This window comes from Asterias rubens, chromosome 16 (assembly GCF_902459465.1).
Source record: "Asterias rubens chromosome 16, eAstRub1.3, whole genome shotgun sequence".
Classification (NCBI taxonomy): domain Eukaryota; kingdom Metazoa; phylum Echinodermata; class Asteroidea; order Forcipulatida; family Asteriidae; genus Asterias; species Asterias rubens.
In genome coordinates, this window is record NC_047077.1 from 3,355,431 (window position 1) to 3,379,260 (window position 23,830).

The window sequence follows — 23,830 nt, forward strand, 5'->3', positions numbered from 1 at the left end:
AGCCCCATCTTAGAGGTAAACCAATGATTAACAACGGAAAAAGCACAGATTTGTACACGTGGTGCACAGGACTGGCCACAACGTCTTTTTTCACTTCTAGTCGAGGGCGCCTTACTCGAATGATGTCATATGCATAAACTGCTAATCTGAGTTAATTATGCGTTAAGGTTATTTGCTACTGATATTGTACTTTGAAGATGAATTGAAGAAAATGTGTCAGTGTAAGGCATTCAATCATAGTTGTTTTCATTACCTTTCTTTGGAGCTTCTTTAGGTTTCTTTTTCCTGAAAAAAAGTATAAAAAGTCAAATGAACAATTATTAGAGATCCAAACCAACTTTATTGGTTGAGCATGCAAAGTGTGGACCTGAGATTTAAAGAGGTCCATAAAAAATTAAGGCAGGGTTTTGAAACACTATGTGGACTTACACACACCCACACAGTGTTTTCACCAAAGTTGAAGAATAAGATTTGAAGTTTCCTTAAAGACACTGGACACTATTGGTAATTGTCAAAGACCAGTCTTCTAACTTGGTGTATCTCAACATATGCATGAAATAAAAAACCAGTGAAAAAACACTCTTGTCACACGAGGTTGTTTGCTTTCAGATGCTTGATTTTGAGACTTCAAATTCTATATCTGAGGTCTCGAAATCATATTCATTGAAAATTGCTTCTTTCTCGAAAACTACTTTACTTCAGAGGGAGCCGTTTCTCACAATGTTTTATACTATCAACAGCTCACCATAACTCAAAACCAAGTAAGGTTTTATGCTTATAACTATTTTGGGTAATTACCAATAGTGTCCAGTTCTTTAAGTGAACAGAGCAAAGTAATGTCCACAGAGTGACTGCAACACGGAGTGTGTGACCACTGTGGATGATCATCTAAATTATCATAGCTGAGGTGAAAATACCTCTTTATACTCTCAATTGGACACCTTTTTGCCATTGGACTAAACAAAACAAAACCTCAAATATAACGACATTCGGGCAACAAGTTTTACTCTGACAGTAAATTCAGAATAGAAAGTAAAATGGAACAACAAATTATGCTATTCAGATTTCTTTTCATTAGTTTTGTTTCAAGTATTTTATTTGACAAATGGTTAAAGAGTTATCATAACAATATTAGTGCAAAAGTGGGGGCCTTTGAGTACTGGAGATATGTGTTGAGTGATGAAGCTTAATTCAAAGAGAACGCAAAAATTAAAGCTGTAAAAATATGTTCCATTTAAACTGGTGTTAAGAATTCTTGTTGAGTATAAAAGACGTGCAATGATGACTGTGGGTTTGTGGCTGTGCATGTCAATGATTGGTGCTGTGTGGATCTTCCCTTAATATGTTTTCCTACACACAGTTCATGCAAATGTCCCCATTGTTAAAAAGAAAATCCTACACAGTTTTTAACAGCTATTTAAATCATTTTCATTTTGGTAGGACACTGCTCTAGAATTGCAAAGGTCGTGGGTTTGAATCCCACACGAGTAATATGCCTGTGATTTTTTCACAGAACTCCGGTGAGTACTGAGTATACAGTGTAAATGGGTAAAACCAAAATGACAATTCTTTATCCCTGATGTAAATTTAACATCTATATTTAAATCATCACTGACGCCAGTGACTGACACACATGCAGACACTAGAAAGAAAATATCTAGTGCAGCAAATCTTAAGTTGAATGTCACTCTCATACAAAGAACGCAATGTTTAATTATTGTAATAAATAAAGCAAAGCTCTATAAGCATTGAAACTTCATCGAATTGTAGACCTTGTCAAATATGTTGTGTATACTGCAGACATGCAAAACCTAACATGCATAACTATCATGGTTCTACAAGACTATCTGTCCTAATGGAACCTTTCCAGATTAGTTAGTTAATAAACATTGGATTCGTACTGCCTCTAGCTAACTCGGTGGTCTAGTTGGTTATGACACTGCTCTAGAATTACAAAGGTCGAGAGCTCGAATCCCACCCAAGTAATATGCCTGGGATTTTTTTTCAAAGCACTCGGGTAAGAACTGAGTATACAGTGCTAACATACATCGGTGTACATGGGTACAACCATAACGAATATTGTTTATCCCTGATGCAAATGTAACAGCCTGTTAACCTCCATTGTGACATGAAAACCATCTTATCTTTGGTGCAATTGCTTCACAACACTCAAATGTGACGATTAGTTTGAACAAATCACAAACAATGCAGCCATTCTGTTTTCAAAGATGAAAATAGGTGAATTAAAGGTTGCCATGGTAACTCAACATGCATGAGTGATTCACTGGTGCTTCGTGGATGTATGATTCACAAGCGTGGTGGATGACGGGATGCCGGGCAACTTACACCATCGGTGGCACGTCTGGTTTAACCTTTTCATCTCTTTGAACGACGATTGGTTTTCTTTCTATCTTGCCTCGTTTCTCGATCACTTTTGGTGGTGGGGGAGGAGGTAATACCTCCTTCTTGACTGGTTTGCGTGTTTCTCTGACGATTGGCTTGGTTCTCTCAATTACCTTAGGAGGGACCTCAATTGGTCTCGGAGGAGGTGTTACTGCCTTAGGGACAGGTGTTCTTGAGTTTGGAAAGAATTAGTAGAGTTATAAACTAGTTGAATATTAGTTGAATGAAAATGTATTGTGAGTTTTTTTATGAAATTTTACTTTGATATTCACTTGTTTGGAAGAAGGTAGATCCACAGGGAAAGTAGATCTTGATGCCCCCCCCCAAAAAAAAAAGAAAACCCACGCCAAAACCCCCAAACAAACAAAAAAAGAAATAAACAAATACCCCAACACCCCCAACAAACAGAAAACATTAATTTGTGGGAAACACAAATTCTTTCAACTTGCTTGATGGAATAACCTGCCATAATCCCATTTTAAATCAAAGCTAAATTGGATGCAATTTTAACAATAAACCATATCTTGAAGAGCTAATCATCAGAACAATTCTCTAGAAAATTAGGAGATAGTGACTGGTACAATTAGATCATGTAGGATTAAAAGAAGAAGATGTACTTACTTTTTAGGAGGTGGTATTTTAGCTTTTACTGGTTCAGGAGGAGGTGGTGGTGGAGGTAGAGGTTCCTTCTCAACCTTCTTAATGGGTGGCTTCACAAACTTAGTCTTCTCTAGCTTCTTCTTTGGAAGTTCTTCGACAGGTTCTCTTAGAGATGCTATCGGCTCCACGATCTCTCTCTTCTTAGGTACTATTGGCACGGTTGGTTTCTTAGCAACTGGAGGTGGTGGAGGTAGAGGTGGTGTCTCAGGCCTGAGTCGCTCTTTTCTCTCAGGTGGCTTCCACTCTGTCGAGGGCGCTTTCTGAGCTGGTTTCCTCAGCTCAAACTTGTCGGGTTCATTCCAGGCATTGTCGGGTCGTCTGCTCTCCATTGTCTTAGTAACAGCCTTGCTGGATTTCTTGACCTTAAAGCCCTCATTCTTGGGGATGTCCAGGCTGCGGTCCTTGTTGAATGGATCTTGAGCCTCAGTGGTCTTAGACTCTAACTTCTTGGGCTGGAAGGCTTTGGGAGCTAAGGAAATCAAAAAATGTCCAGGTTGATTAAACCATTTGGTGTCAAGTTTTACAGATTTTGCAATGCCTGTCCATAGTTTGTGTCCCACTAACATGTTTTTTCAATACAAAATAATCTCAAAATAATCTCATAACCTCATATGACCAGACACTGACCTTTGTAAAGATGCTTCCTTCTCTCCCTCTGGTATTCCTCTCGCTTTAATCGTTCCTCTTCTAGTCTTTGTTTCTCCCTAGCCCTAGCTTCCATTCGTAATCGGGCCTCTTCCTCCAATCGGGCTTCCTCTTCTAACCTTGCTGCTTAGAGAAAACACAAATCAAAGGGAATAAATTCATCAGAAAATGTTCAATGAGTTTGTAAATGTAGCCATCACATTCTAATGATGGAGTTTATAACACTATTTTGTTATGATTCAGCGATTACAAAGTACATAGTAATCAAAACCCCTTTTAGCAATTGGATACATCTGCATGATTGTCTCTGACAACTGCAATGAAGTTACCTCAGTTTTACTCCTAACAATGTACCAAGCTTTCATTCAATAATCTTGCCCATTTGATTACTAGTTGAACAAGAATCAAGAAAGTCGTGGTTCTGATTATAAATAAATTGTTGACTCTCAAGCTTAAACCTACAAGATGTGACACAAAACCAGCACTCCACCATACAAGCCTCAAATGGTTTTCTCTGGTTGAATATTTTGTACCCACTTCCAATGGTGCAAGACACAAGAACTATGTAGTCTTCAGTGAATGAGAACTATTGTATGATCTGTGACTGTGTGTTAACCTAACACCATTTATGACAAATAGAAAATCTCTATCCTGATCTCTTTCATAATACTAGGTGAAACTTAGCTAGATTGAAACTTTTCAGGACCTTTAAAACCTCTGGGCTTTTGAAATCTCTTTTGAATAACTCGTGTTATCCTCAAACCAAACCATGGGTTACTGCTAAGCGCCATTATACTAGGGAACAAATCTGAACTGGATATTAGATGCTTAGCTAAATCTGTTTAAGAAGATTTCATCATGGCCTTGGTTGCTAAATGTAAATTCTATAAATATTCATAAAGCATATTCAGTACCACTGGAGGGCGCTGTGCAGTAAAGAGCAGCTTACATATTTTAAGTATATAAGTGAAATCCACACTGGAAGTTATTTAACAACCAATCAGGGCAGTCAGTTTGTTGGTGCAGTGGTGTCTTTCCTTGCCTTTCACCTCTAGGACCCGGGTTCGAATCACACCAGGGCACTTTGTGGTTTGGGTTTTCATTCCCTACTTGACTGCGTGGATTTTCTTTGGAATAATGCATGGAATAATTCTTTGGGGTTTTCTTCCCACATCTAAAACTCAACTTTCTTCATCATCTTCTCTTCTCGTTTGGCTCTAATTAGAGGTTTGAGAATAGATAAATCCAGATCCAGATCCAGAAATAATTGTTATCCACTCAAGGCAAATTGTACAAACCTTCGGACATGATGGAAGTCCCAATCCCTGAAGATGAACTTTCAGAGAAATCCTTGGGGTTGTAATCTGGCAAGAGTTGGTGTAATACTGTGGAAGCAAAAAAAGATAAGAGTTAAGTCATCTACATATAACAACATTCACCTAAAATAGGATTCGTACTGCCTCTAGCTACCAGGCAATCTCGGTGGTCTAGTTGGTAAGACACTGCTCTAGAATTGCAAGGGTTGTGGGTTCAAATCCCAACCAATTAATATGCCTGTGATTTTTTCACAGTGTTATTTTTTATACAGTGCTATCACACATCGGTGTATACCATATGGGTAAAATCAAAATCAAAATTAGTATTCTATATCCGCGATGCAAATTTCCATTTATTAAAACATTCACCTTGTGTTGCATTATGTTGCATTTTTCATTTAATTTGTTTGAAATTGACAAAATAGGGAGAGCGCCAATTCATTCATTCAGTCGATGCGGAACATCGGATGATGGCCCTCCAAACACGTTGGTCCTCCATTGCTGTACGTAGCTCTTCCTGACGCAGTCCAGAGTCTCGGCACAAGGTGTTCACATTGGTGGTTTGTGGTCTGCGTCGTGAACAGTGACCTTGAGAGCTTAATAGCTCAGTTGGTAGAGAGCCTGTGTGCTAATCCACAGGTTGAAGGTTCAAGTCCTGCTCTAGAAATGTTTTCTTTGTTCAACCCCAAATTCTTTTTAAATTTACCCAGTCAGTTTTCTGTGTGGTTTATTACTATTAGACTTGTCAACTGTTCATGACAACTGTTTGTCTTTCACTTAATTGATTTTTATATTAAATACAAACAACCTTACCTTGTAGACAAGCATAACAGTGATCTGTGGAGGAAAATAAACAAAGAGTCATTATAGGGAAGGTCTTTATTAATTAACAAACTGTATTAAGTACTTTTGGGAGATGAATTTATTTCAAACTGTGGCTTATTCTAAATGGCATCTTGGAAATACTGTTTTGCTCACTTGAAGCACTCACATATTCTTTTAAAAGTTGAGTCTTTTTTATAATAGGGAATAATCAGATGGTTTTGCCTCATGTGTCGAAGCCACGCGGTTCAGTGCATCGGACTCAATTTCTGGTTGATAAGTCATCAGGGTGTGGGTTTGAATCATTATAGTCATGACACTTGTGTTGTCTGTAAGCAATACAACTAACTATAATTGCTTCTCTCCACCCAGGGGTAAATGGGTACCTGTGAGGGCAAAGATGGTTCTTGTGGTTGGTTTAGCTTAGTGCGCTACATACATGTACTTGTTGCATAGCTTGTATACTCCCCAGGGAGCTGAGATGGTTTAAGGAATGACAAAAATGGCACATTGACCAGGGATAATAATTGTCTAGCACATTAATAATTCTTAGGAATTGCGTGCGCTGTATAAAAGTTAATATTACTATTTTCAATATCAATATTCCTTACTTTGGTAGTGTTTAGCTTTGGCCATATACTCCCAAGGGAGCTGAGATAGGTTAAGGAATGAACAAATGTCAAATTGACCAGGGGTAATAATGTACGATGATCATTCTTTGGAATTGCGCTATACAAGAGTCGATGTTAGTATTGTTAAATGCAAAAGAGTGAAAAGGCACTCTTTGAAGAGCCATATGACGGACAACTCTTTTTCGAGTGGTCTTCCACTCTTTTTGATTGAAGTTTGCACATTTTTGAGTGATTTTTCACTCTGTCCTGGAGTGAAACCCCTTTAAAAGAGTGAAATAACCACCACTCTTTTTAAAGAGCCATTTGAGGAACAACTCGAAATGTAAAGAGTAGGGTTTTTCACTCTCTTATACATTTAGAGAGTATAAATAATGATACTGCTTACTTTGGTAGTGTTTGGCTTTGTGATCGTTGTCACCATGGTGATGAACCATATCTAAGATCCATTGAGGTACTTTAGTTCAATGATTATTCTTTGGAATTGCGCTATGTAAGAGTCGATGTTAATATTATTATAATATTTATATTGCTTACTTTGGTAGTGTTTGGCTTTGTGATCGTTGTCACCATGGTGATGAACCATATCTAAGATCCATTGAGGTACTTTAGTTGGTCTCTCTCTGGGAATGGTTGATTCATGAATTGGCTCTAAGGGCTCCGGTAGTTTCTCTACTGACATCAAGATATCATTCTGATCATCTAGCTTTACTTCATCCGCTGTGTAAGGAAGGTAAAGAGTTGCTTCAGCAGTCGGAGAAAATATATAACAAAACTCAGAGACAAAAATTATTTCAAAAGTCCCTTCAGTTAAAGGCAGTGGACACTATTGGTAATTACTCAAAATAATTATTAGCATAAAACCTTGTTTGGTAACAAGTAATGGGGAGCTGTTGATGGTATAAAACATTGTGAGAAACGGCTCCCTCTGAAGTGACGTAGTTTTCGAGAAAGAAGTAAATTTTAACGAATTTGATTTCGAGAACTTAATTTAGAGACCTTATTTAGATTGAGGTCTCGAAATCAAGCACCTGAAAGCACACAACTTCGTGTGGCAAGGTTTTTTTTCTTTCACTATATCTCGCAACTTCGAATACCAATTGAGCTCAAATTTTCACAGGTTTGTGATTTTATGCATATTATGTTGAGATACACCAAGTAAAAAGACTGGTCTTTGACAATTACCAATAGTGTCCAGTGTCTTTAAACGATCAATCGTAATATTTTTCCAACCCCTAATTGGTAAACACAAATGACACATATCTCAACGGAAGAGCTGGTGGTATAATTGCCAAGTTTAAGCAACTATTGCCTATAGCCTGTAGGATTTGTTTGTAGGATTTGAAACTTGTGAACACCATGTGAACATATCTTTTGGGTAAAGTTGGTTCCATTTTTGCCGACATCTTTTGAAAGTAACTGTTGTTAAAGTTAATCTCATATCCAGTGTTTAGTCTCATCCATCTAAACCATATGTTCTCATTTGGCAACCCTGTAACAAGTCAATGTGTTTTCAACTTGGAAATTGAATCTACATAGGTAACTTACATGAATGTATGAATGATGATGATGATACTTTGGTTTCCCTGGTAACCTCCTTTGGGGCAAAGGTGCTCATGCGAGGTTCCTTACTGAAGAAGGTAAAACCTCCTCCAATTCTTCTTGGCTTTGCATGATGAAAACTACAACAAATAACAAAGTGTTAATGTTTATCAACTGGTGAATCCATCTCTCTTACAACAACGTGCTTGAGATCCAAAAATTTGTGTGGATCATTATATTCTACTTTTAAAACATCTTTTTAACCATATGCATTTTATAACAAACGGTTACCAACGTATTTCAAAGACAAATCGACCGATCCAAGGCAATGTGTTCCTTTAAGAAATCCACAAGAAACTTTTAAATAGTTTGATGCCTTGTGGCAGCAGAGTGAGCGGGTATGCCTCTAATCTGTAACGTGAGGGCATATGACTGCTAGGAAAGTATGTAAGACTATAAAGGTCAACCCTTGTACTTAACAAGCTCTTCCTATTTCTTGTCAAGAGTCACATCATGTATGTGCATTAAAAATCACTCTGAGAATCTCATTTTTATGATAATTTACAGCAATTTCTCAAGATTGCCATTTAAAAATTCATAGCAATGTGTTTGACAAAGCCAGCACACACATTGATTATTTTCAAGAGCAGATGTTTCTCTTTCAATAAGAAGGAGTTATTGAGTAACGAGTTTCTGTACAGGCCTTGGAGCAAGTAAAGCTTCATTCATGATCTGAACCAGTACAGTCTTGTATAATCCACGGATTGAGATTGTTTACTGATTGCTAAAGGTTTGTCCTTGTTTTCGTGTCATGGCCGAGTGGTTTAGAGCATTAGGATGTGGGTTCGAATCCTGTTCATTACACTTGTGTGCTTGAGCAAGACACTTAACTATACATGCCTCTCTTCACTTGTGAGGGCAGAGATGGTTCTTGTGAATGCTTCAACTTGGTGCAAAACATGTTAGTTTTTTCTTGACTTGGCAGTAGTGCAGATAAAACATTTCTTGGTACCTGCCCAGCATTTACTCTTCAAGATTGGAATAAATCAGTCATACTTGTTTCTTTTGATAATCACAAACAATTTTAATATCCATTAAATTGTTGCAGTAGGCCTACCTGCTGCTAAGATTCGAACTGCCTCTAGCTGCTGGGCAGTCTTGGTAAGACACTGCTCTAGAATTGCAAATGTCATGGGTTCGAGTCCTACCTGAGTGATATGTCTGTGATTTTGTTTTACACAGAACTCAGAAAAGTATTGAGTATACACTGCTATACACACATCGGTGTGTATAGGTGAAACCAAAATAAGTACAAATACACAAACAATTTGTTAACAATGTATAGTATTGTCTGAAATGTAATTTTTGGGGGCTTACTATTTAGTATCAATATTGAAGCAAAGGCTAAAGTTAAGATGAGAAAATCATTCACTTACTGGGGTGTTTTGCTTAAGGCGCAGCCAAAACACACACTCCGAGGTAAACTAACTATTGCACTACTCTCCTTGACCTGCTGACCTTCAGCACCTCCATCCCCATGACCTGTGACCTCAGCCTCTGACCCTGTCCCTTCATCCACATCAACAAAACCCCTAAGTCTAGCTGCATCCAGGTCACTACGGCAACTAGCACACAGAGCTGGGAGGACATAGGGCTTCTCACGGATTTCAGTCTCTGAGAATGCCTTGGGGTGGAGGGAGGCGGTACCCACAAAGGGGAGGTACATGGGACGTTGAATCACTTCCTCCTCGATGGAGCGAAACTTCTGGCTTAGAAGGGTTGAGGGAAAACTTGATGACAGGTCGGTGAAAAGGTTCTGGTACAATCTGGTGGCATGAAATTGAGGGCAAGCAAAAGCAAAGTAAATAAGGTCGTGGGTTCGAATCCCACTCGAGTATATGTCTGTGTTTTTTTCACAGCACACAAAGGAATACCTTTAATATATATTATATTGTGACAAAATATGATTCAACTATATAAAATGTTAAAGGTTGTGGGTTCGAATCCAACCCCACAGGACTCAGGAGGAAAGCACTGAGTATATACAGTGCTAACATACATCGGTGTAAGGGCAAAACCAATTACCAAACTATATTTATTATCCCCGATGCAGATTTAACATCTATTAAAATCTTGTTGACCAAACGGTGGAGTTTACTTCGTCTTAAACAAATAAAAAGTTGTATTGAATTTATTCACTCACGTATGTATAGGAAGCGGTGGTAAGAATGTGACCTTTGAATCAGCATCTACGTTGTCCTGAAAAATGGAGAAAATTAACAAAAACATCTACAGTAAGTTTGTGAAACTGTCAGAAAATATAACTAAATTTAGAAACCTATCGTTGGTCCGAAGTTAGCACTTACACCAAAGAACAACTTGTTCTATTTGGTATCCCATCGTATGAGTTTTCATCCATGATTTAAAGCCATTGGACACTTTCTGAACAGAACAAAAATTTAAAGTTCACAGATTTACAAATAACTTACAGGGTTTACAGAAGGTAATGGTGAAAGACTTCCCTTGAAATATTATTCCATGAAATGCTTTACTTTTTGAGAAAACATTAAAACAATTATCAATTCTCGATTTCGAGAATAACGGATTTATTTTAAACACATGTCATGACACGGCGAAACGTTTTCCCGTTATTTTCTCCCGACTCCGATGACCGATTGAGCCTAAATTTCCACATGTTTGTTATTGTATATATAAGTAAGTGATACACGAAGTGTGGGCCTTTGGACAATTCTGTTTACCGATGTTGTGCGATTGCTTTAACTAGATTGTTGCATAATATACTACGCTCATAGCATAATGTAAAGGGGGAAATCTCAATTAGATTGTAAATATTAATTAGATTAGGGCCCAAATCAATGGACTTAAAAATAGGTTAGTTTATTGACACGTTTTATTTACAAATTAGTCTGGCACATTATACGGAGCAGAAAGGAACATGATGGGGGAAAAACACGCGCAGAGAAATAATTTGATTTCTTATAATTTGAGCGCTCAAATAGTTTCTTTTACTCCGTGCACGAAATGATTTCGAGCGCCCGGAAAACTTCATTGAGATTGCACAACATAATAGTTTGAGATTTTGAGACTTGGATTATGTCTGGTTCAGTTTGTGGCAAACTGTTGACTTCCAATCGTCTTATAGTTTTACATGTTACAGAATACCAAAAGGGATTTGAGGCATTATTTGGTTTGCAGTCACACCATGTGTGTTTCTACTTGTCAGGTAATCTTGGTTTTTAGAGAACTGTCTTGCTGTATATTCTACTACCACGGAGTAGATTTTCGGATCTCGGGAGACTTCTCAGTTCTGAAAAGAACTGTCCTAATTTTTAACTACTACCTTGGCGGAGGGTAGAAAATCGGCTGAGATCGACTACACTTTGGCTTTATATATAGATCGTTATTAACTTCACTACGTCGGAGTGAGTTTGGTCTCAACGTTTCGACTAGCTTGCTCGAGTCATCGTTAGGAGACTGACAGAATACCATTTTCTTAATTTAAAAGAAATCCAATAAAAAACGTAAGGAATAATAACTCGGAGCTGTTTTTTTCTGGATTTCACCGGAACAAAAAAAGGAGGAAGAAATCAAGTGACCGGCAGAGAGGTTGCCGGAGTTTGTATTTGTTTTGATAAGTTTGACTTAGGTCGTCTTTTGTTTGGTTGGTTTTCCTTCTCCGAGGACAGCAAAAACTAGGTTAGGTTTTGAGTTTTTGCCAACAAGCAACCATTGTCTGACTGAGTACTTGTAATTGTATTCACGATTCGTCGAGGATCATTGGTCAAGTGTTTGTATACTTTGCACCTTGTTAAAACATCATTTCGTGATCGCATTTTATGTCTAATAGATTAACCCCAAGTCTGTGTCTAATTGAGGGTTTGATGATGTTGACCTATGCAACTCTAGTAATGAACTGGGTGTGTTAGTTAATGTTATCGGGAGTGGTGCGTACGGCCTTCTTTGATGTTACAAAGTGGATTCATTATGCACATATAATATGTTAGCACTTTGATCTTCAAAACACTTTGCACATAAACCTTCCTATGTGGTGGTTAAAGGCAGTGGACACTATTGGTAATTACTCAAACTAATTATTATCATAAAACCTTACTTGGTAACGAGTAATGGGGAGAGGTTGATAGTATAAAACATTGTGAGAAACGGCTCCCTCTGAAGTAATGTAGTTTTCGAGAATGAAGTAATTATCCACGAATTTGATTTCGAGACCTCAGATTTAGAATTTTGAGGTCTCGAAATCAAGCATCTGAAAGTAAATAACTTTGTGTGACAAGGGTGCTTTTTCTTTCATTATTATCTCGTAACTTCGACGACCGATTGAGCTCAAATTTTCACAGGTTTGTTATTTTATCTATATGTTGAGATACACCAACTGTGAAGAGTAGTATTTGACAATTACCAATAGTGTCCACTGTCTTTAAAAAAAAGAACCGTTGGTTTAAATGAACATTACAGAATTTACGAAAAAACTCATCTAAAGATCACAGATTTATAAAAAACTATACTAGGTCTAATAATGGCGATAGAAAACACCCCTTTATAGTTTCTGTCTGAAATGTCATACTTGATGAGAACAAAATAACACTAATTTCCCGTTTTAAGTACATCGCTCAGTGAGCGTTTTTTTTTTTTTTTTTTTTTTTAAATCGATGTCATGCAAAATGTGTAAAACAGTTTTCACTAGGCATTATACACCATGTATTTTAAACATAAAGTATAAGACGTGAACGTTTTATTATGGATGTATTATTTTATCCCTAAAAGGTCCAGAATTAAATTGGGGCGAGGGCTGGTTCCTCACCCAGATCAATTTGGCCGTTCCCCCACCCCCTCCCACCCCTAGTTACGCCACAGTGCCCCAATGGGAGACCATCACAGCTTAAGTCAACACCCCACACCTACCCCCATCCCGAACCCCAAATCGTTAAATCAATGCTGGCAACTATTGATTTTAGATACATGTATTGTTTAACAATAAGACTGCATTGAGAACTCAATATTGACATAACGGTGGAACTTTATGAGTAAACAACACAATAACTGTTGAGTGTCCTTATATAACATACTGGAGAGAAGCCACATAAAATTGCAAGGACATTCTAACAAGAAAACAATTCTGGAAATCATAAACATCAGGTCACAAAGATTGTTTAGCACTTTTAAAGTACTCATGGACAAGGGTTGATAATCGGTTTCTATCAGAACAGCTGTTTCAATTTGTTTCAGCCATTTCACTTATAGAGAACAAAACTTCAAAAAATAAGGAAACTATTTCTCAAAACTAATAAACTCTTCGGAGATATTAAATGTTTTCCCTAAACTGAATAAACCGTATTTTGACAACTTCTTGCAAACGTTTGATTGTTTTAATCAAATAACCTGTGCAAACTTCATCCAAAAGGTGGTAGCGTTTTTTAGGCTGGGGCGACGGTAAAACAAAATATACAAGTTTCCAGTTTTCCTTGGTCTATTGTGATGTGTGTATTGGTTTCCATAAAATGATGTGTTTCATCCCCCCTACGGCAACAACACGAAACACAGCAGCACTTTCTGAAATGTTGGAGTATTGAACCGCATTACATTGAAATCGATTTCTGATTGATTGATTCAACCCATGGTAACAACTTTCTATCTCATAACAGGATCTGTTTTGAAAGTAACGGTAGCACCGATCGAAATGAGCAACCATTGCCATCTCAAACACAACAGGGGGCCAACATCATTATATTAAAAAGGTTTCACGATCAAAATGCATTATCTGTGTAAAACCTTCTTTCAGCATTTTGAGCTTTGTACTCGAATAACGGGTCTGTGTTGGTTTTTATACATTTTATTATTGATCCAGTTGAAGTTTGAGTGCATTTCGGCATATATTTTACTTTAATAATAATCCGGTACTTAAAAGAGCCATATACCTACCTACGCTGGATTGGTTAGAGCCCATTGATTCGAAAATGTACACAAGTATTATGATTCTTTCTGAACCGAACAAGTCTGCTGACCAAGTCGATAAAACAGCATTAAAATATTCCGATCCTCAATCCAGCAAAGTTTATTGCGATTGCCGTATTGCAAAAAATACAAAATCACGTTTTACAACGCAATTTCCCAAACAAAACGTCATGAACTGTTTCCAGTGTTTTCGTGCACCGAGTAAATTATTGTTAATTATAGTGAGATCCTTACAGACAAAGAGAGATTTACTAATAAATCCAAAAACACATTAGGCCCTAAATACGTAATGTCATGTACTCATTGATAATGTTAAGTTCACAATTAAAGACTCTGTAACCATTGCCCTTGTTGATGCGGAATCCAATGATGGAAAACACGCAATTAAATAGTAATTATCACCATCGAGTCGGAAAACTACAATCAAAGAGTGTAAATCAATTATTTACAATTTATGTCCATTTTCTCGGTCTATATTTTAGTAGTTACAACCGTCTCAAGATGGTTTATAAATAGCCACAGGCTCTAATGATTATCTCATTGGCCAATACCGATAAGTGTTTGTGCTCAAAACAAGACAGAAGGTGTACGTCTTAATCCGCTCTAAGTGGATGTTCTACAAGAAGACTCAAATAAAACAACAAAAGCCCATTTCATACGAGAGCAATTTAGCAAGATCCCTTGCTAACGTGTAGCCTTTATAAAACTTTACCCGGTTTTGGATCATCTTTTTTTTCCGTTTCCCATGTTATAGGTGTCAATGCTGGTTCTGAATTGTGGTTTTTTTTTAAAGAGAGACCAGACGCTATAGATCATCAGTTCTAGGCATATATTGTTGCTACGAACGAAGCAAACAAAGATGGGTTTAAAGGCAGTGGACACTATTAGTAATTGTCAAAGACTAAACTCCACAGTTGGTGTATCTCAACATTTGCATAAAATAACTAACCTGTGAAAATTTGAGCTCAATCGGTCATCAAAGTTGCGAGATAATAATGAAAGAAAAAACACCCTAGTCACACGAAGTTGTGCGCGTTTAGATGGTTGATTTCGAGACCTGAAGTTCTAAATCTGAGGTCTCGAAATCAAATTCGTGGAAAATTCTTTCTTTTTCGAAAACTATGGCACTTCAGAGGGAGCCGTTTCTCACAATGTTTTATACCATCAACCTCTCCCCATAACTCGTCAACATAAAAGGTTTTATGATAATAATTATTTTGAGTAATTACCAATAGTGTCCACTGCCTTTAAACTAGCATTGGAAATGCACTCATCATGAAACCTGATAAATAATACGGACTTTCTTGGCAGTATTGTGACAACGGATAGCCTACTCTACAATGTTACAGCGACCGAATTTGAAAATTCGGACATTGCTCTTGAAAAACTACAGGTTTGAAATAATCTCAGGCTATACGCTACCGAAAAAGACATGAAATAAAATTTAAAAAATAGGTAAGAAATAATGTTTTATGATCGTAACTTACGGCAATTGATGTGGGAAACACTGAGCGTCCACACACTTGCAAAGAATACATCGTAACTGCGGACAAATTCCTAAATAAATCCAACGAGAACCGTCCCACGAGCGTGAATTAAACTTCCAAACCCGCGGGTAATGTGTCGATATTCACGGCTCGCTCTTTAGCCCATCTACGGTACGCTACTCGCAAAGGGTGTACTGAAGTCACACCCACAATTCCTGTTCAGATTACGTGTGCTCTAACTGAACAACTTTACCAAACAATTAAAACGGATTTTGAATATACATTTATTTAAGCTAATGAGTGTCCGTATTTATTTTAAGAGTGCTTGGAAGCCACGGTGTAATGTTAAAAAGAACAATACTTTTCAAAAACACATTTGACTTTCTTTGGTTTGTTCACGTTGTATCAGTTGTACAGTTTGTTTTGCCAAGCAGGTGTTATAATTGGATACATCGTATGGATGTCTAATCATAGAACAAAGACCACTTTACTTCTATTTGAACCTCTATTAAAAAATATTTGACAAGCTTTCGACTTCAGAATGCTAGAAATGTAAGTTATTGACATACTGGATTTATTCTTCTGACTTGGATGGACAGTAAAACAAACTAATGTAGGCACACCTTGCTACAAGGCACAGGACACGTAATTGTCATAGACCAGTATTTTCACTTGGTGTTTTCCTAACATAAATTATGCATAAAATAACAAACCTGTGAAAATGTTGGCTTAATAATATGTCATCGAAGTTGTAACAGAACAATGAAAGAAAAAACACCCTTGTTTGTTGCACTACTTTGTTTGTTTGCAGATTCCTTAATTAATAAAAGACTGGAGACCTGAAGTATTTTAATAATATTATTTGAGTGAGAAATAACCTATAGTTTCTTTAAAATAAAAACCTTAATTCAGAGGGAGCCGTTTCTCGCAATGTTTAATACTATCAACAGCTCTCCATTGCTCGTACCAAGTTAGTTTTTTTATGCTAACAATTATTTTAAATAATTCAATAGTGTCCATATACGAATGCACCTTTTAAAATGAGCAGAAATATAGGCTACGTGACAAAGAATAATTTGAAAGAGTAGAGGAAAGTGAATCGAATAGTAGATATCATTCCCACTGTAGACCTATTAGGCCTACGGTGACAAATTGTCATTAATTTTTCAAAGGCTTTCCGTGTTCCCGCATGAAATTTTGATGTGGCTTTTCAGAGACCAAACTAAATTGAGATTGTCGGCCTCTTACAAACACTATTTGTACTTTGAATTATTCACAGAAAGGTTCGATCTGTTCATGTAATTAACATTCCTCGGAAGTCTTCTTCTCCCTATTGTGAAAAAAATGGTGGTTGAGTTTGGAGGAAAAATCACATTGCAATCGCTATTTTTTAATTTTTTTATTTTACATTTATTTTGTCAGAACAAATTGTCCGAATCCTGCAGAACGTGGAACTCTTTACAATGCAAAAACTATGGTGTTAAATTGACACCATGGGCGTTGTCACATATATACCGAAGAAAGAATCAAAAGTACCATCTTAGGATGTTAAAATAACACCCGCTCCTGCAAAAATAATTCCATTTGTGTTATTATAACACCCTTTGATGTTAATTGTAATTCTCTCTTCGGAATCTGTATGTGACAATGTTCCACGTGTGCCACTCTAATCAGACTTGTTTAATATTTTGAATCTTATGGATTTTTACCAACATTATTAGTTATCTATTGAAACACATAAGGTTCGTTTAGTACATCTAACCTATAAGAATAAACTATAATTCTCTATTGATGGAGTGTTGGCTCTGAAAAGAGCCGGTTAGGTCTCGACGTTTCGAACAGTACACTCTGCTCGTCTTAAGGAGAACAAAATATATACTTTTGGGGTGATTCTGCGAGCGCACAAAATAGATTAGACTCTTGTGCCTGAAATTTGTCTCCACACATTAATTTGTTTATATTTTTAAATGTGGTCACTTCCACATCTGATCTTTTCCCAGAACTTGCAACAATAAACATTTCTCTGTGGATGCGTTACGACAAATGCAAAGTCAGCATCTTCCAATTAATAAAATAGAATTACTGACAATCTTAACGAGTAGGTTTTAGCTGTGTAGAGAAACCGTTATACCCCGGACCATTGTTCCCCTTAATCCTCTCTAGGCCACAGCGGTGATATTGAGCGACTTGACGGCATGCAGCCAGGGTGTTCAAAGGCATGATATCGATTATCGATGCGATGGTTAGGGCGTCATCATAAAATAGCAACCAGTGTTTGGGGAGGAGAGGGGCTGGGGTCATGACACTCTGACTGATATTTGAATTGAATTGAATTGATCCTTATCAACACTTCAAACATCATGAAATACATATTTGTTTGTTTTGCTTGTGAAAAGTGCCAAACGAATGCATGCATATCACTATCAAGTGTTAATAATTACAATCTTGCGCGGACATTGTGCGAACCTTTTAGCCAGAACGAAGACCTACAAGTCCAACTATTCCAAATGACAGGCCCAACAATGGGGTTTTACAAACATTCCTATTCAAACAATGAGTTTAATCATGGGAGCTAACTGTAAGCCGGGTTCATACGTCACGCAAGAGGCAAAATGCAAAGTTGAATTCCTTGCGTCACATTTTACGCGTTTACGTCACGCTATTTGCTTCGCAAATTCGAACGGGACTTGCTAACAATAACATTATACTCAATGCGAATTAAAGGAATTTTGTACTTGTTGTACGACAAACGACACAAACACAATGTTTACAGATTGACATTAAAATTACACGGTTTGAAGATAACGATATAGAAAGATTTCCTTAAAATATTTTTTGCTGAGGTGCTGTAGAAAACAATGTCACGAAATAACAAACGAGACGAAATTAGTTCATCATAATACAACGTATTTACGAGACTCTCCTAAAAACATTGCTCTGTGATTTTAACAATTTCCCCCTCGAACTTGACGACTAATGAAGCTGAAACTTCTATCAGGAAAATTATACATACATATATACATCTTCATTAACAGCGAGTAGGGATTCGTGCCGTGTCCAAAAACTTCAAAGAGGCATCAAAACCCTTTACTACTGAAACTTGTCAACAATTAAATGCATTGACAGTTACGTTGGTTCAAAACTGACATCCACTATATTTAAAGGCAGTGGACACTATTGGCAATTACTCAAAATAATTGTTAGCACAAAACCTTACTTGGTAACGAGTAATGGGGAGAGGTTGATAGTACAAAACGGTGTGAGAAACGGCTCCCTCTGTGAAGAAACGTAGTTTTTGAGAAAGAAGTAATTTTTCCACGAATTTGATTTCGATACCTCAGATTTAGAATTTGAGGTCTCGAAGTCAAGCATTTGAAAGCACACAACCTCGTGTGACAATGGTGTTTTTTTCTTTCATTGTTATCTCGCAACTTGGACGACCGACTGAGCTCAAATTTTCACAGGTTTGTTATTTTGTGCATATGTTGAGATACACCGAGTGAGAAGACTGGTCTTTGACAATTACCAACATTGTCAAGTGCCTTTAATCATGAAACGAAAAAGACGGAGCAAAGTACATTACATGTATGTTTGCTATCCTGGCCATCACGGCTAACAACAAGCTGCTTCCCAATCCGTAAATCTTTAAGCCGATTTTGAACCTCCCCAAGGATAAGCAGACACACTGAGTGGTTTGTGGCGACCACGAAGTAAGGACACTGGATCATTATGATCTGTTTGTTGCCAAAACACCGGGAGTATTTGTGTGGGTACATAAGACCTAGTCAGAATACTCCATCAGACAAGACTTTTCGGAATTATCTTTCACTACCATTTCAGTGGGTAAAACACCATAACCCATCAGTAAGAGCCATACTTTGAAATCATGGTTTTCTAGAAAGTAGTACAGTATGCCCCTTTCCTAACAAAAATATATTCTTCGTTCGTTCGGTCCTATCTATGGTTTATAGGACTCTTTTGGCGTTATTAAACTTAAGGCTAATCCCTAGAGAAAGCCACAGCCTTTACTTTTTGTGAAACCATAAGGCCAACGCTGCATCTCCCGATACCGTCAAGCGAAGCACGGAGACTCCGTGCTTCCCTTGAGCTATCGGGCGGGAGTGTATATTACTGGTGCTTATTTTGTTGAGAAAACACCCCCTTTGGTTGAAATGTTTAGCGGTTTTTTTGAACTGTTTAATGGTAATTTCCCAGTAGCCAAGTATTTATAAACCTGGATTTAAACCAAGTTCTGTTATTCGAAATTTAAAGCATTATGCCCAGCATTATTTTTCCGTATGAATGTCCCTTTAGAAGCTTTCATTTTAAAAACAAGCAGCTAATTTTTCAGTGACCTTTAATGGAATGGCTTCATAAATACTATATTATCGAGTTTGTTGAAGTATTTTTTACTATTTTGGGACGGGGATTGATTTAAAATAACTTGCAACACATCGTCTTGGGATTTGGGGCCATTTTCACGACCCATCGTTTACGAGGATTTAGTTATATCATCATTTATGATTTAGCCTTAAAATTAATGTTTAAAACATACCTTGTGTGATTGAAAACATTATAAACCTCAACAACAATCTATGTGTTTTAATAATCTTGTGCATTGCTCAATAAATGGGAAAAATTCGGAAAGATAATGACGACGTTACCTTTTATAGTTTTCATAATGAGAAATGAATAATTATCTGAAAAGGTTACGCCATGTCAGTGGGCTTGGGCTTCTTCGACTGGCTGCATTAATTGGTAAATATTTACCACGACAACAAATTCCATAGTTATATTCTCACTACCAATAAATTATTCGTGTTCTCTTGGCAGGATTTATAATGTTTCGCAAAGTTGAATTTCAAATTTGAAAAACACCATATGCGCTTGAAACGTTTCACGCAAAAATTGTTTGGGGGAAAAAAAGAAAAAAGTTTTGACAGAACTAAGACGTTAAAGTTTGACGATGGGTTTCAGTGATGGATATACATTCAGTCCTTTATATATAAATCCATGTCATTAAAAAGAATCATTGAACTTTGTTTTCGGATGACTTCATTGATTAAAATAACTTGGTTTAATTAATTTTAATATATTGGGCCATGGAATTGGAATTGAAATCAATTTGAACATCGTCTGGGAATATGGGCGATTTTCACGACTTTTCTTTGTGGGGAAATATTTTGCACAGTGAACATTCAATCGAAATGCACTTATGCATACATTTTCAGCTGTATTTTATTTGAGAGTTTCGTCTATAGAAAAGAAAGCAACCAAAGAAATGTTTAGATTCTCATTCAAAGACCACCACATCATTCTTGAAGATAAACTTATTACAAGTGTTTCCCCTGTTTTGTAATGCAATAATTAATGCCAACTGTATATGCCGATTATGTTTAAAATTGAAGTTTAGTCCTATTTGTTATTCTTTTCCACCCACAGGCACCAATTTTTCATTCGATACGAAAGAATAATAAAGTATCTAATTTACCTCAATGAGATATCCCTTTTTGTAAAAAAAAAAGGATACACATTTTGTTTTCGGGATACACCAAGTGATGATACTGTCTTTGCATGCCATGCCTTTAAAATGAAGTTATTTATAGTTTCAGGTTTTTATCTTTTTTTTCTACCTGATAATCGCCGTTACTACTACATGTATTACTATCTTACCGTAGCTGCTTGGGGATAAGTCTCACTCCTTCGATGTTTCTTCCTCCTCTTCAGCCGATCTTTCACATCGTTACTTATCAATACCGGGAACTTTCTAGTCAAGTCCGGCCTGGCAGGGACCGGAGCCTTTGGGTACCTCCACTCCTCAGCGTTCCGGGGCTGCTTCCCCTGCACAATGATCCGTTCACGGACTCTGGCAAGGGCTTTCTGGTAACTAGTGTCCAACCACCCTGCTTTGATGATCCCCTGAGCGGGGAGGGGATTCTTACCAAATTCCTTGAGAGACACAACGGGGGGAAGACGGCGACTTGACCGGTCACTATCCTCCTGATCGTCCTGGTCAGACTCCCGGTGTTCGGTCACCTCTGAGGTAGTAAGCTCATGGGTGATTTCGGGATTATCCACGGCGGTAGAAACCTCGTGGAGAGGGTCTGGATATGACACTGGTTGACTGATAGCCGGTAGTGCCATCTTCTTACACTAGTAGACAGGCTTTGGCAGCAGTTTACTTGGGTAGTTACCCGGGTCCAGTCTCCATGATAATTAACGGGAAAATACTAGTCAAGTTTTAAATGTGTGTAGTGTGGCGAATCATACTCCACATAATAACATGGTGTCCCAATGCAATCTTTACACCAAAATGGAACATGTAGCCTAAAAGTTATCGTATCATACTCACGCAAACATTGTCGTAGTATTTACCTAGCCACTTCTTATGAGTGTAATCCTAGTATTGGTGATAATACACGAGCTGATTCCAACATTCCATCAGTCAATCAACGAAGGCGAACTTTGCTCCCCCTTGATTGGTATCAGGTTGAGCATAGAGTAATGACAGGGTTGAGGTAACATGATGTATACACACGCTCCGCACAAGTTCCGGGTCTACACTCCATCCAGTAAGTTCTCTCTACTGAAATTAATCTAGACCGAAGCATCATATAACTAGAAATACAATGCTGGATCCTTAGAACAATGAACTGTTTGTTTTTACAAGTAATTACTGGCGGTAGTGTAGATTGTGTGTCACCATAGCTCAAGTTAGAACCACTATTTACAGAGCGAAAGCATTGGTGTACGTGGGCTTTGTCGCGCCAGCCCCATACTGAAGAATGCTAAGCCTGTATTTTCGCTGCATGTGGTGTGAAGGCATTGTTACTGATATGGCTTCAGTCATACAACAACAGGCAACTATGCAATGAGGCTGAACCTCTCGTTGCTAATGGGTGAAGAATAGGCATAGAGGCCCGGTGAGTTTGTCGGCACCCAGGTGGGTACTGGGTGGTTATGGGTTCAAATTGGACTTATCTTATTTGACTCAATGTTAAAAGCCCATTTAATAATTTGCTCTTTGTTCAAGTTGGAAAAGTCCAAAGTAAAGTTCTCTCTGAACAAAGGCAGAAAGCTATAGGTTAATATAGCGAATTGGTTATGTAACCCGTATTAGAGTATAGGGGCCTACAGCTGAAGGAATTTGTAATCCTTCTGTAAAATGCAACACAACAGTGTGAACACTTGAATGAAGTTATCAATGCACTAAAAAAAAGTGAAATGGTTGAATATTTTTTTAATACCATTTCAATTTTTGGGGTGAAAAACATTTTTTTTAAATTGCTGAATTATTGTCTTCAAGTAATTTACTGTTTGCATTTAGACCAGCACTTTTTGCCGACTATAAAATTCTTAATCAGAGTACATAAAATTTTTAAACTTTCATAATCTATCAAATAAGTGATGAGAAATTAGCAAATGTGGTGCTAATATTGGATCACGTTGTTAATACTAAAGTTCTTTATTCATACCCTTATAAGATTGTTTGTTGTATTTATTCTGTCAAAAAAAAAATCCTCAAACTACAAGTTGTGCAGCCCGGATTGTTTACTTAAGTTCAAACGTGATTGATGGTGGCCAGTACGTTATACACTGAAGTTTGATTTGAGATAGAACCCAAAGACTTCCGCATCCATCAGAGGTTACAACGACATTATGACAAGGGGCTGGACCTAATCGGTTTGGATTTGCAGTTTGCATTGAACAGCAATAACTATTGTGACGTAAGGCAATTAATGTTGTTTGTAATGTGCCACGACCAACCAACAAATTGCCACCAAAGTGCCTTGCCATTATTTCCACATTACATACCAGTATCGCTGAGGGCATACTGACAAAGAACTTTACAAACTTTTTATAAAGCTCAGTACGGAAAGGTGCTTGCCGTGCCTGGGTAAAGGTAACCAGTTGCTTGGTGACGGCCGCGTAAAAAAAGTTAAAAATACTAGGGCGCCCTCTTTGGTTGGCCACACAGGGAATCAATAAGCCAAACTTGGCAGGCACCTCACACAGTGATAGACTATCCTGTCTTTACCCACAAGGATATGGCAGCCACTGGTCCCAATGATTTCGTTGGGTGGATACAAATAATAATGTGCAGTGACATATGTTTTTTGTATTGGTCCGGGGTGATGTATTTTGTATTTTTTGCACCTTTGGTCCTTTGGTCCTTTGCTCTCAGCGTGTGTTGTTAGTGATCCCCCACCTCCACCGCCCCCCCCCCCCCAAACAAACCCCGAAAAAAACAACGCTTCATGTTTGAAAAATAAATTATAAAGAATATCAAATAGAATTGTACACACTTTACAAGCCCCAACAACATACACAACGT

At 37.5% G+C, this 23,830-nt stretch overlaps 2 protein-coding genes across 3 annotated transcripts in view; both read right to left on the reverse strand.

The window, feature by feature from the left end:
* The window catches only part of LOC117300614 (titin-like), a 25,979-nt gene extending 19,045 nt beyond the window's left edge, over window positions 1-6,934 (reverse strand). For both annotated transcript variants that reach the window (XM_033784284.1, XM_033784283.1), the window contains exons 1-7: window positions 6,864-6,934; window positions 5,838-5,861; window positions 5,007-5,093; window positions 3,691-3,831; window positions 3,025-3,532; window positions 2,347-2,574; window positions 254-285 (exon numbers count right to left, since the gene is read on the reverse strand). In XM_033784284.1, the coding sequence (XP_033640175.1) occupies window positions 254-285; window positions 2,347-2,574; window positions 3,025-3,532; window positions 3,691-3,831; window positions 5,007-5,093; window positions 5,838-5,861; window positions 6,864-6,912 (1,069 nt within the window). In that variant the 5' untranslated portion in view covers window positions 6,913-6,934. The remainder of the gene's footprint in view (window positions 1-253; window positions 286-2,346; window positions 2,575-3,024; window positions 3,533-3,690; window positions 3,832-5,006; window positions 5,094-5,837; window positions 5,862-6,863) is intronic.
* On the reverse strand, window positions 6,915-22,294 carry LOC117301034. The gene is made up of 5 exons (XM_033784917.1): window positions 21,169-22,294; window positions 10,221-10,276; window positions 9,454-9,843; window positions 8,024-8,157; window positions 6,915-7,195 (listed from the first exon to the last, which is right to left on the reverse strand). The coding sequence occupies exons 1-5, from the start codon at window positions 21,637-21,639 to the stop codon at window positions 6,915-6,917; spliced, it is 1,332 nt and encodes a 443-aa protein (XP_033640808.1). The 5' UTR covers window positions 21,640-22,294.
* Between the last annotated feature and the right edge of the window lie 1,536 nt (window positions 22,295-23,830).

Excerpts from the sequence above, each read along its gene's own strand:
- LOC117301034 (XM_033784917.1), bottom strand. The coding sequence starts at position 21,639 with ATGGCACTACCGGCTATCAGTCAACCAGTGTCATATCCAGACCCTCTC. Across the intron at positions 10,277-21,168 it reads CTTATCCCCAAGCAGCTACG|GACAACGTAGATGCTGATTC; the intron begins GTAAGATAGTAA and ends TCCATTTTTCAG. Across the intron at positions 9,844-10,220 it reads CCACCGCTTCCTATACATAC|ATTGTACCAGAACCTTTTCA; the intron begins GTGAGTGAATAA and ends TCATGCCACCAG.